Source organism: Zerene cesonia, chromosome 2, assembly GCF_012273895.1.
Source record: "Zerene cesonia ecotype Mississippi chromosome 2, Zerene_cesonia_1.1, whole genome shotgun sequence".
NCBI lineage: Eukaryota > Metazoa > Arthropoda > Insecta > Lepidoptera > Pieridae > Zerene > Zerene cesonia.
This window is the reverse complement of record NC_052103.1, coordinates 2,345,243-2,359,402: the sequence shown is the minus strand read 5'-3', so window position 1 is coordinate 2,359,402 and position 14,160 is coordinate 2,345,243. Positions and strand designations below refer to the sequence as shown.

Here is a 14,160-nt window from a genome sequence, read left to right as displayed (position 1 = left end):
GACAGATTCGAAATTCAAATGTAATATTTTTTTATAATTAAGTGTAACAGTATTTATGGCCAGACTAAGTATAAGAAAAACATACGAAGGACCAACTTCAACTGAATGAATTATAATGGCTATTAAAATTATTTATCGCTTGTAGATGGCAGGAACGCCAGCTACCATCTTTCGTGAAAAAGTTTGTCGTGAAAATTCTGTATTTTCAAACACAGCACACTTGAATGATTTAAAACAGACCGTTTCTTTTAGTGCCACATTCCATTTGACAATATAAAAGAACCAATAAAATCTCGGGGCCTTTAAACGGGGAACTCGGTGATAATCCTTAAAGTGACAAATGAATAGGAAATTTTATTTACCGAGTCCCTTTTCACAATTATGAAACGGTGCATTTACGCTAATGGAATTTCTAGTTCCCGATTTGCTTGTGGTCATGCTAATATGATTGGGTAAGTGGATTTAAATTGAAAAGAGAAAGATTCGTGAAAAGACTCGTCTTTTTGGAGGTGATTTTTTATATTTTTTATAATATAGAGTTTTGCCATAAGCGCGGTAGATTTCAGATTGAGTTGATTTTGATCGACGTTCTGTGTTACGATATTCTTATGATTTAGATATTATTCAGTACCAATGTGATTTATTTATACGATTTAATTGTTGATTTTTACACGCTTTTTATTAGCTTCACCTGTATGTTTGTTTGTTTGTATGTTTGTTTGTTTGTAACTGACTTCTTTGGGCGCGATTTTGACCCACTTTAAACGGCCAGATTTCGTTCAAACTTTGTAGATTTATTGAGGACCGATGACAATACACTAATTTGATAAAATTATTCCAGTTTTCAATTTGCAAAATATGATTTTTGTTAAAGCGTGTTTTATAGTTTTTTTAAACTATTATATTTTATTATTATGAATACAGGCCATTTTCTTAAAGAAAACTCTGAACTGACGCATAAAGTGTAAAATTCGCTGCACTCATGAAATAGGGTAAGTGCTTCCGCGAATTTCCGTGTGTTCCACTAACTCCTTACTAGTGTCGATATTCAGCATTGTTCCAGTAGATAGAATATGTATGAGTATAATATTATTATACTCTGTGAATTGAAAATAGACTGAAACCTTTTTTATTTGTGAACCAAAATCATGATAATATAAAATCGTATCGTTTCAAAAATTGTATTGTATTTACAAAGCTGTAAATGATATACTAGCTTTTGCCCGTGTCTTCGCACTCGTTAAATTTTGAGTAGTTTAATTCCTTCCCCTTGAAACACTCTATCTATTAAAAAAAACCCCTTCAAAATCCGTTGCGTAATTTTAAAGATTCAAGCATACATTTTTATAGGGACAAATAAAGCGACTTTGTTTTATACTATGTAGTGATGTGTGCCCTAGAATTGGTTGTAATTAATATTTCATTAGCATTTCACTATCTTCTACTATATAAAAATAAGTCGGGTTTTCCTTCCTGACGCTATAACTCCAGAACGCACGAACCGATTTCCACGGTTTTGCATTCGTTGGAAAGGTCTCGGGCTCCGTGAGGTTTATAGCAAAAAAAATTCAGGAAAAATTTCAGCAGAAAAGCAGGAAAAACGAAATCATTTATTTGGTGGCGAAACGGAGTTTGCCGGGTTTGCTAGTATTTTATAATAACAAAAGTATTAAAAGTATTACGCAGTAGGTCCTGAGATTAGAGCGTCCAATTAATATAAAAATTATTACACCACTGGATAGGATTCGTCTACTAACCCTCGGTGTGAGTCCGTCAGCGGGTAAAGCGTAGAATTGGAGCTGCAGAGTGGCTTGACCATTATACTCTCCTGTGGGCATCTTGAGCGGAACAAACAGGCTTAAATCTTCAACTACGACTCAGTCTAAAGACATGGCTGCTCAGAGAATAGTGCAAGAAGTTTAAACATATCATATAGCCTACTTTCCTTCTAAACATTTATGTTTTCTTAGTAGCAATATCCAATAATTTCACTTTACGAGCGATCATATTATATTCAAGTTAAATGATAGCTTAAAAATAATATAATAGCGCTACTAACATACTAATTTTATGTATTAGAAAAAAATACAATTCAATTCTTTACAGACAATTAGAACTAATTAGGGGCAAACGAATAGGACAATTTGGCTGAGACCTCCATGGCATACGTAATGAAGGTGCAAACCCATCTGTCGTACAGTTTTCCTGGACAAATATTGTCTTTGTCTTCAGCTAATGAAGTCAGTATTTGCTTGATGCTCCTTATTGCTTATAGAGAAATTCATATATACTTATTTCACTTCAAATATCATTAGCTTGACTCACTTCATTATAACACAGTTCCGTTTATTCTAAAGGTGAGATAAGATACCTTGAATTGCAATAAAAGTGTTTTATATAACAAATAAATGTTTAAACTTATATGATTTTTTGTCGTATAGAAAACCGTCGTGACATATGTATCAGTTGGAAGAACTCTATCTTCCTTCCTCCACATTAAGCATACAATTGGAAGTCATAATATATAAACATCATCTATAGTTTAAAACGCTTGGAGGAAACTTTTGTATTTTTGTATGTTTGTAAAGATTTCACGGAAAAACCACCCACCGATTTCATAAATTCGTACACCATTAAAAAGCTGCAACTTCACTGCAATATATATATCACGGGCGAAGTCGGGGGGCACAGCTGGTAATAATAAAATAACGTAGACCGTACATTCCGCAATTATTCACACATAACGTATTTTAGTAATGTATGGAATATGATTTATAAATCAACAGCAAATAATATTATAAATATATAATATTTTGGTATAAATGCTATTAAGTAATGAATTCCTACAGCCGTAATATACAAAGGATTAGAAAGTGCGAAGGGAATACCGTAAAGGGACCCAAAGGCCCTATATCATGCTTAACTCCGATAATGGATGGTTCTAATATCTTAGCACGCAATAAAGTGATTCTGAAATTTAATATATTATGATGGTTCTATTCGCTCCATATGAGTTATCATGCATGTTCAAAACATTATCGCAAGTTTTTTATGAAAATAATTAGAATATAGGACCTTTTATTTGTATTTAGTTAATTAGTGAACATAAGCGGAAGAAATAAGTAACTAAAACAGATATTTTAAATATTAAATATAGCTTAAAACCTAAAGCGTGTTGTTTTAAGATCAACTAAATTGTCTCACTTAAATACAGAAAAATTATTTGATCCTGGCGATTCTAATCAGTATTTCGAGTATTGTTGCGTTGTCACCGATTTTTGATAAGTGTACAAACTTTGAATAAAATCTATACGTTTAAATAGCGTCAAAATCTAGTGTGAAAGAGTCGGTTAGTTCGTACGTCATAAGCCGGCTGTATGCAATTTATTTGTTGTGTATTTTTATATTTTGTATTATTCGTTTGTACGATAAAGTTTCATTCATTCATTAATAAATAGTATAAAATTATGTATAAAAAGGTTACATCAAATATATTTTTTCCCTCCATTATGAATTCTAACCTACTATTGTTTTTGTATCTAAATCCATTTATTTCAAGCGTAGCTTTAATACAAATTTTGTTGTAAATAAATTCACAAGCAGCCAATAACACCAACCACAACACATAAGCTCATTTTACTGGTAATTTGTTCAAAGGTAAACGGTTTTCCAAATATACCTTATATTTGGAAAACCTTTACCTATTTGGGAAAACAATTATATTGAACAAATGTTGACTCGGAACGCTAATGAAGCTCGGTTTCTGGGTGACTATTCAATTTAGTCTCGTCAAGCCATTTTCGGCCAGATTGGTTCTATTATATAAGATGTACTAATTGCTATTTATGCTTGAACTAAAATATCCTTATTACTGAGAATAATGCGTTCAAGTGATAAAGGTACGTAATTAATAATATACTATTACAAGTTATAAATAATCTATACTATAATATTATAAAGCTGAAGTGAGTTTGTTTGTTTGTTTGAACGCACTAATCTCAGGAACTTCTGGTCCGATTTGAAAAATTATTTCAGTGATAGATAGCCAATTTATTGAGGAAGGCTATAGAACTACTACGACTACGACTAGACGCTTAAATAATATGTAAATTTTATAAAATTTCTCTATTTTTTTCTACAACATCCGCACAACACTTGACAAATAAGTCTTGTAACAAAATAAAATAACACACATCATCACACAAATGCCATTCATAAAAATAAGTAAAACGTATCTATTTATTTCTTATTAACACGCTTATATTAGCTTCACCCATATATTTGTATGTTTTTATGTTTGTGTGTAACCGATTCCTTTAGACTCTATTATGGCCCACTTTAAACGATCGGATTTAATTAAAACTTTGTACACTTATCAAGCATCGGTGGCAATAATCGTGAGACTTTTTATCTTGACTGTGATCACCAGAATTAAATAATTGCTTTACATATATGTTGTTTAAGGATAAATTAGATAATTAAGGTGGTTATAACATAATTATATTTTAAGTATATAATTTATTTTTAAAAGTAATTTTTGCTTACAGAACTAGACTTGGATTATCTGGAGCGCGGTGGAGGCGGCACCTTGGCTGTGAGCGGCGCGCCTAGCGTCGAGCCGAGCCCCGATAGCTTGGACCTCGTAAAGGTCGTGCTGCTCGGAGCGCCGGCCGTGGGAAAAACTAGTATCATACAGGTAAAGCAGGGACAAACCAATAGCTCAATATTTTGAAACTTTTTGCCGCATGCAGGAGCATCTGGGCGACGTGGAGCACTTAACATCTGGTGACCCATCTGCTCGCTTGCCTGTTCTATCACATAAAAAAAGCCTCGACTAGTATGATACAGGTAAATATTTGGTAGCAACGAGAGAATAATAAACCAAAAGTATAGCGTTACTAGGACCTCGGTAAAGTCGAGTTAACGACCAGCCTTGGTGAACCAGTTTACTAGTTTTATTGTAAACCTACAAATTAACATTATCATGATATAATGATCAAACGCCTCTATTCTTTACCTCACCCATCACAGTCCATTCTTTTATTTTTGTCGTCAATTCTTTCCTCATCCCTTACCCTTTAAAGCAGGCAATGGACGTCGGTGATCACCATCAAGCGAACCGCCAGCTCAATTGTCAGCAAATTCCCAGATGTTTAAAAACCTGATTTCGAATATAGCACATCTGTATTTCTGAGGGTTCATGAAATTACCAGCGTCCGAAAGAAACAAATACACAAGATATCAAATTTCGTTCATTATATCAAAACGTTTTCGCCGAGAAAATATTTGCTCATTCGAAATATATTTCCGAACCTTTCATATACATTATCATTGAAACAAGCAAGGAGAATTATCTCACCGCGAATACTTCATCCCTTTCGCTCACCTTTGTTGAGCCCAATAAATCTTTATATCGATAATTTACCCTTATTTTATGAGCATTTTTAGGAAAAAACATTTCCTGCCCTGATACGATTATTTTATCGACGTTTATCCGTGAGACAGTTTCCGAAATAGCTTTATAAGTAATTCTTGTGAAATAATGGTTTTATTTATTAACATAATTTTAGACATCACCCATCTCTACAAATATTATACGACTAATTGCGAAAGTAACTCAGTCTGCATGTCCGTCTCTTCTTCGCGCCTAAACCACTGAACCGATTTGGATGAATTTTGTTACAAAGGTAGTTGTAGACCCGAGGAAGGATATATGATATATATATGTCATAGTTTTGTCCTGGACATCCAATGGGAACGGAAAAAAAATCAAAAACAATTTAGTTTACAGGTTAAATGGAAGAATATATACAGGTAATATAAATTGGGTTGTTAAGAAGACCGGGGATATCGTGAGGGTGGCAGGGACAGAGAGGGCTTAATTAAGGTTCCTTATTGTTAATGATTAAAGGACATATTATCATCCCTTGACCTGTACGTTTTCAGGTCAGCAAAAGCAAATATCTTTCAAACATTTTTTTTATTTATATATTTGTACAGTACGATATGTTTTATTTGAAAGAATATGGGAATACGGTTTATTTTGAAAGAACATCTTTAAATTTCGTTTCGAATCTGCATGTTCTCTGACCGTGATTGGCAGCAAGTGTTTATAAACATTCCATTTTAACATTTTCTCGTGCTGCCAACTAAAATAAAAAAAATAAAACGTGATACTAATACACAGCACAAAAGGCGGTCTTATCACTTATAAGTGATCTCTACCAACATTTAATGCTGTAAAACTAAAATCTACTATACATATATATATATATATATATATATGTGTTCAGCGATCGATAAACGAACTATGCCCACGTTATCAGACTTTATAATCAAATTAGAACAATAATCAAATTAGACAAAGTTTATAATCAAATTAGACCTGGCCTAATATATTGGCCCTTAATATTCAAAAATAGCTGATCAACTTTCACATGCATTATTTGTTATTATTATATATTGTATTCGACATTGGTCAGTTTCATCATCATCAGCCCATATATGTTCCCACTGCTGGGACACAGGCCTCCTATGAGGGTTCAGGCTATAATCCACCACGCTGGCCAAGTGCGGGTTGGCAGATGTCACATGTCGTCGAACTTTTGATTGGACATGCCGGTTTCCTCACGATGTTTTCCTTCACCGTTTTAAGCAGTGGTGCTGTTATTCACATGTGCAGATAAATTAAAAAATCAATTTATTTCCTTCACGTTTCGCCCGGTCTCGAACCCCCCGATTTTGAAGTCCGAGGTTCTCACCACTGAGCCACCACTGCTTTTTAGTCTTCTTCTTGGTTAGTTTAGTTTAGTATTATTAAATTGATATTTTCAGCCATAACCTGATCAAACCGACAAGGTTCACTATAATACCACTGAATGGATATCCAGTAATATCCCTTTCGTAGTGGCATTAACTGGCACCGAAACGGTTTGGGCAATTAAGATGTACTGTAACGTTTAGAGGAAATGAACTTGTCTTAATTGTACATAGCTATATTACGTCAGACAGTAACTGTGTTGTTATCGTATTAATCGTTTAATTTCAAAGGAATACTGGTACTAGTATAGAAACCTTTTTCGTGTTAAATCCGCTGAAGTGATTGAGCTTAATTAGATTGTCATTTTACCTAATAAAACTTAATATAGTTTACATTGTTTGAATAGTTTCTTTCACTCCATTTTATTGATGATTTTTGAGTGTTTACTTTTATTCAAAAATCACTATCACACAGTATTAAACATTGATAATGATTAAATGATTTATTTTTTACTAGCTGCGCCCCGCGGTTTCACCCGCGTAAGTCCGTATCCCGTAGGAATGTCGGGATAAAAATTGCCTATATGTTATTCCAGTTATCCAGCTGTCTACGTACCAAATTTCATTGCAATTGGTTCAGTAGTTTTTACGTGAAAGAGTAACAAACATCCATACATCCGTACAAACTTTCGCATTTATAATATTAATACGATGAAAAACATGAGCATTTTTAAACTGGCAGGTTATGAACTTTATTAAAAGTGTAATAACGTGCATATATAAGTGACTCTTTAAATTAATTGCCAGTAATTTATTTCCACTGTAATATTAATACCCTACGTTTTAAGGTTAACTTTAATATGCGAGATAAATTCATAGAACGATAATGATAATAATTGGAATCTATGTTCCATATAACGCCAGCTTCAGCGTCGTTATAATCTCGCAATGGGCTTTTATGAAACATTATTACTGTACGTGCTCGAGATATTTGCTGACGATATCCAGCCAGCCTGATAAAGCTATACAACATACACAAAATTTGGTTATGAGATTACATAATGACAATTTCTTTAAGCACATATGAGTTGTTTAGGGCCTGACGCTTGATCTTATTGACACATTTTCAAATTTGGTTTTCTTTGTTAAGATGAGAAAGAAATAATAACTTAGTTGAAATTGCGAGGAATAATTGTATACACTTGTGATGTGGTAATGCCAGAAACAGATAAATGATAAAAATTATGTACGAGTAATGGTAAAATACATTTATAATACCACGACCGCCTCCTTGGTACAGTGGTTAACCCGTGAGCTTAGAACCGAGGGGTCCGGGGTTCGAATCCCGGTGGGGACACAATAAAATAAAAAAAGGTCTCGGTCTGGCAGGACACCTACTTGTCCATAAAGAAAATCGATCAGTGAAATAGATGTATATAATCTGCCCCATAACCCCCAGTAGGGGACACGGGACTTCACAATGATAAAATATTTGAATGTGCTAAGTTACGTATATCCTAATATGTTCCATATCCATTGATCTAATTCGCGAATTTGCAATGTCCATTTCACAGTTTGACTGTTTGACATTGATAGATAATAAACTAGTGAATAGTAATTTATTAAATTGCAATCAACAAATTTTCGAAGGGATACAATCTCGCGGGATAGACTATAAACTAACCGTATTAAAAATTTCATGGAAACACACAGGACTCATCTCTTAAATCGACCATAAAACGTTTTTCGTTTAGTTAAGTGCGTCCATTGGTCGTCCAATTTTTTATATAAAAGTTTGTAAAAACCTTTTCTTATTGCAGCAATTCGTCTGGAGCGATTTCTCAGAAGAATACATTCCAACGGACAGAAAACATACATTTTATCCATCCGTGATCATCAACGAGCATCTGTACGAGGTTAAGATAACTGATGTGCCAGTCATCCCTTACTTTCCAATAAACTCCTACTACGAATGGGCACATTACCGTTTTTACGGGCTCCGAAACGCGACCGCATATATTCTAGTATTCGATCTATCTAATGTGGAGACGTTTCAATATATCAGGACGTTAAGGGACCAAATGGTCGAAAGTCGAGATATGAGGAATGTCCCCGTTCTAGTTGTCGGCAACAAGCAGGATCTGCTGTGCAGTACCACCCCGTCCGCAGCGAGCGGCTTACAGCAGCTGGCGATGGCCGAGAGTGCGTGTGGTGATTCCCGCGAGAAGCGTAGAAACATAGTGAACCTTGTGCGCAAGCATTGGAAGTGTGGTTATGTGGAGTGCTCCGCGAAGTACAATTGGCGTGTGATAGCCGTGTTCAAAGAGCTAATGGAGATGATAGACGCGTTGGAGTGCAGTGGTGGCGTGCGCAGTGCTGAGCCGCCGCCTGACGCCTCAGCTGGCGGAGGGACGGCGCACGAAAACCGCTGTGTGATTGCTTAGCACCTCTCGATGTTGAAACGGTACGTACACAGGACATTTTCGTTCTCATCCAACAATCAGGACAACTGAGTACCGTAGGGTATAGTGTAAAATTAGCAATGTTATCATATCATTTCTTCACGTCAATAGCTCAATATTCTTAATGGTATTCAAGGTTTGTACATAAATTTAATGTAAGTAATCGCATTTTATGACCTTATTGTCTATCGATGACAGGTAAATGCACGTAAATAACAGTTTGGTAGTATTAACTAACTACTAGTCATGTTAATTTTCTGAGCACTATTATAAATCGCATTTAATAGAAATAATTATAAATATATTTATTCTAAGTATAAGTATTTGTTAAGTCTTACATTTACTCTTCCACACGTTTTCTTTTACCTATGAATGTTTAGAGCTTTATAACTCTAATGTATTAAAATTTTGCCAATGTTCGGTTTCTGAAATAAAAATGTTATATCAATGGAAAAAACTTAAATAATGTAAGTTTAACATTGCATAGAATTACAGTTTTTTATTGTGTATAAATCATAGCCATAATATTTAAGAGTTAACGCGTTTATTTTATTTATTTTATGCATGTGAATTTACAAGCTTTTCAGACAGGACTCAATAATAATTAAGTGAACGAAACCTCAGATTAAACCATATAATGAATGAATTGTTTTAATAATATAAATTGATTTGTCGACTGTTTTTAATACTAATTCTACCGCAATAAGGATATAGACATTACATTTGACTTCAAAACTCCTCACCTCTCAATAAGATTTCTCTTTAGACAGAAATACTTCTATAAAATTATGAAATTTTCAGAAACCGAACATTGCGACAGGGTATTTTACACTTTTCTATACTGATGTTTCCGAATTGGAATAATAAATGTTACTCGACGTCAAAAATGGTGTATTAGTAAGAATGTTTAGGGGATACTATTCATGTTAATGTGTTGATTATTGATACTTGATTAACAATTGTCTTTTTAGAACTGATTTCTACACGTTATTGTTGTATCGAACAAGATAGGCCCGCTTTAATATTGTTTTCAAATATTGAATAATGTAATCAATGTCTGTTTGTAACCATAATAACCCATATTAATACAGGTAAGTTGTTACTTCTGTAGATAAGATGTGTATCATTATGCGAGTCCACGGCCGGCCGAGCCACTGCCCATCGTCAGCGAGCACTCTGGAGACATGCCTTAGAACTAATAGAACGCTATTAGAAGGAAAAACTGGCTCGGGTCTTTCCCACATCTTCACGATGTTACAATTCGAATGCCCGTTTGGGGACCGTTACCGCGCGGAAAATGCTTCGCCAGGCTGCTCGCTTTGTGTGGAATTTATTAATATCAGTTTTGTAAAACAACTTACGATATGATGTCACTATTCAGTTTGGTGAATATCAATGAAGTGTTTGTATTATGTAATCTTTTGACACGTTCCATGCAATCTTATCATTATTATCTTGTGTTTTTGTTAAGTTTAGCAATATTTTATTTTGAAAACATTTTAACGTTATATGAACTATACACGTTTTGCTATTATTTAGTATATACTATTTTATTGTCTCATCAAGACAGAGCTATCAACATAACATCATGAAAAGTTTTCTAATTGAATCTGTTAAAAAACATGTATGATTATAATTATATAAATATAAGTAATCGGTATTTAACGCTAAACCAATAGATATACTTTTATATTACCAAAAAAGGCATTGAATGAATTCAAAGTAATTTTTCAATTACATGTTTTCAAATTTCCGATAACGCAAACTGTTCTCACGTTATCATATCCATGTGGATTCATTGTAAAGATATAATATTTTAACTAATTCTCTTTTTCTTATGAAGAAATATGAAAGGTAATGATGTGTTTATGTTATAAAGTTGTTTTCTATCTGTATGCAGTTTCCCATAGTATGTAAGTAATGTATGTACTCCGTGTTGTGCTTCAACCCTTGCGCTTTCTTTTCTAGTAGTTCCAATTTTATAGATATTTTGTAATCCCTTTAGATTTAGATGTAAAAATCTCAATATTTCCTATCGTGTCTGGATTACCCACAATGTTTGACATTAAATGATGATCTTGTTGCACATTTATAATAAGCGTATTAAAAATGCTATGTTGGTTTGTGCACGTTTGGAATAAATGCTATTTATTCTGCATCGATTCAGGTCAATTCTTTTCTAGATATACAATCGGCTTCAAAACCGAAGCGAGGCAGGATAGAACGAATTTTTAAAAATTGACTGTTGTATCTCTGTTACGTTATTGTATGAAGCGTTTCCAAGTGAATTACAAATTAACTGTTAAATATTTTCACATTATAAGTTATCGGCATCCTTCTCTTCTTTCTCGTTCAGAGATCTTCTACCATACCTCGGCATTTATGAAATATTTATGTCTATTAGTGCCCATTCCATGCTTTACCTATGTCTGCTGTAGAATTAGATCGATAGAGAAGCAATTGAATGATGGATATGTATATAGTTTTTAGTATAAAAGTAGATTAGCAAACAGCAAAGCCACGTGCATGTACAACGACCGAGTGAAGCGAGCAACGCGTGGCTACGGCCAGCTAATACCAGAATGCACTTCAGGGCGTATCCCACTCTTTCAAAAACAAAATGTGTATGACTGTAAAAATTATGAAAAGGATATTAAAATTATCTTTCTGCTTTCTTTTACATTTATTACCATCTAAACACAAAAACATTACCTAGGTAATGTGTGTAATGGACAATAATATTCATATATTTTCATATATTACCAGCAAGGACTCTGTATACATTGTCTATATATTGTGAAAATTCCCTGAATAATGCAGATTGCCGATAACATATAAATGTGTCGCTGATTGAATAAAAGCGCAAACTTTTACAATAGTCGCGTATTTAATTTTGAGCTTTAAGGTAATAATAGTAGGTAACTATTTGGTGTGACAAATACTTTAAATAACAGCATTTGAACATCACCATAATGATATGTGATAAGAGAGGCTATAACAAAATTGTGTCAAAGCGTTAATGTTTGATTGTTGTTTATTTGATTTTGTATAGTTGATGTGTGTAGGTGTTAAGTGTTATACAACTGTTACACGATGCAATAAAAAGTTGTGAATACTTTTGTTATGTTGTGTTATTTCAATTTCATTATTTTCAACCTTAAAGAGGAGAGGAGGAGAAGAGGATATTCGTGTTATTTCAGAAGTCTTTCCGACATCAAGAAAAGGAGGGGGTTATAAATTATTATTTTTTCGATTAGATAGTTCAGAATTTCCGATTGGACGTACCGTTTTTGATATTTTTTTTATTTAAAAGCTGGCGCCTCTCTTATTCATTTTTGGCATATTCATTATTGTTTAAAATATGGTAGTTTTTCTCTTACAATTTTTATTATTGCTAAATTTACAACCGACGACGAACTGTGTACTGCAAAAATTGAAAGAAAATACTATTTACTTGTGCAGGGGCGAGCAATAATAAAAACAGGTATGTGAACGTGAAATATTATTATATTTTTTACCTTTCAACGTGTATCCTGCATCATAGGCCATTTTTAGAGCTTGGAGGAAATTACATCAAGGACGAAATAAAAATAGACCTTAGACAAGAAACGTTAGGAAAGTAAAATTACACCTAATAACATTTCATATTATAAAATCGTATTTCAAGCAATCCGACTTAGGAAGCAGAAGAAATGTACAGCTAATAAAATACAAAAGACGGATGTTCCATCAGGCCTTACAGATAAATTGTTAGCTTCAGGATTTGGTGGTGAGGGTCCCTGGTAATATTTGTCGTAGATCTGTTCCCAGAATTGCGCTCTTTCATACAAGAGCCTGTCTTTGTATTCCATTGTTGTATTTAGGGACATGTATGATAAATTATCTGCGGTTATCGGTGGCCAGGCTGGTAGAGATGATTCTTTTGGTACAGGTTCTCTGGAATGAAAACAATTTTTTCATAAAGAAAAGCAGAATTTTTCATATTGCTGTTGAATAAATCCATATTTGGCCATATAAACAGTTATAGTTCATTATTTTCTAATATAAGTGTTATTTGTTTTCACTTTTGTGTTAAAAATAGAAAAAATAATTAGCGGCACAAACTACACATTGAATACTTACCCATATTTTATAAAATTCAACCATATTTCACGAATCCGCCTCTTCATTTCTCTAAACTCCTTGGATATAATATTTTCATCCGGCAAATCTAAAACTGCTCTCGTTTGTGCGCAGTGTGTGGCCCCACGTTGATTCGTATGAGGTATATATTCTGTATCATCATCTACGAAGGAATACTCATATAGATAGACACGATTATTCCCAGCTAACGCATGCAGTTTAGCAGCCCTTAACAATGGATATGCGAACATACAATCCGATAAATAATCGATGTATCTCAAAATATTATTGTTGCCTATAGGTTCATCATCGAAATAATAATCTCGTATCCGTTGTGCTTGTTCTTGCCTTTCTTCTTCATTAGCAAAACGCAGATCGTGTGGTAAAAATTCTGCGAAATTATCATTCATTCTGTATTTCCATTCGTCGAAATATGGAACTCTATAAAGTCCTTCCATGTCCGAGAAGCCATATAACATTGGGTATTTTGTATAATTTCCACTAGAAAGAATATTAACAGGGCTGTCACTTAAAAAAATTTCTTGTCCAATATCTCGTTCAATACAAGGAGAAAATATTGTAGTATGGTCAGATCTTCTTATAACATCAACTGAAGATAGTACATTCAAAGGTGTGGTAAGATAAAATTCTTCTAAAGCCTTCATATCGTTAAAGTTTCTGAAATTTAATTGCCTTGCATACCATTTTGCATTTTCGATGGGATTTTTTTGAACACTATAGGCTTGAACATTAGCACTACTCTCTGGTATCACTTTATTGAACAGCCCTTGAGCTAACTTGGATATCATTAACAAAT

General features: G+C 33.7%; 2 protein-coding genes across 3 annotated transcripts in view; one reads left to right on the top strand and one right to left on the bottom strand.

Moving 5' to 3' along the window:
- LOC119834350 (ras-like protein family member 10B) overlaps nucleotides 1-9,492 on the top strand; it is a 38,033-nt gene extending 28,541 nt beyond the window's left edge. For both annotated transcript variants that reach the window (XM_038358703.1, XM_038358696.1), the window contains 2 exons: nucleotides 4,548-4,696; nucleotides 8,580-9,492. In XM_038358703.1, coding sequence (XP_038214631.1) covers nucleotides 4,548-4,696; nucleotides 8,580-9,203 — 773 coding nt within the window. In that variant the 3' untranslated portion in view covers nucleotides 9,204-9,492. The remainder of the gene's footprint in view (nucleotides 1-4,547; nucleotides 4,697-8,579) is intronic.
- A 3,391-nt stretch (nucleotides 9,493-12,883) lies between these two features.
- Nucleotides 12,884-14,160, bottom strand: part of LOC119835434 (esterase E4-like) — a 3,832-nt gene continuing 2,555 nt past the window's right edge. Inside the window, exons 3-4 of the mRNA XM_038360247.1 lie at nucleotides 13,344-14,136; nucleotides 12,884-13,157 (exon numbers count right to left, since the gene is read on the bottom strand). Of these exons, the coding sequence (XP_038216175.1) occupies nucleotides 12,884-13,157; nucleotides 13,344-14,136 (1,067 nt within the window). The remainder of the gene's footprint in view (nucleotides 13,158-13,343; nucleotides 14,137-14,160) is intronic.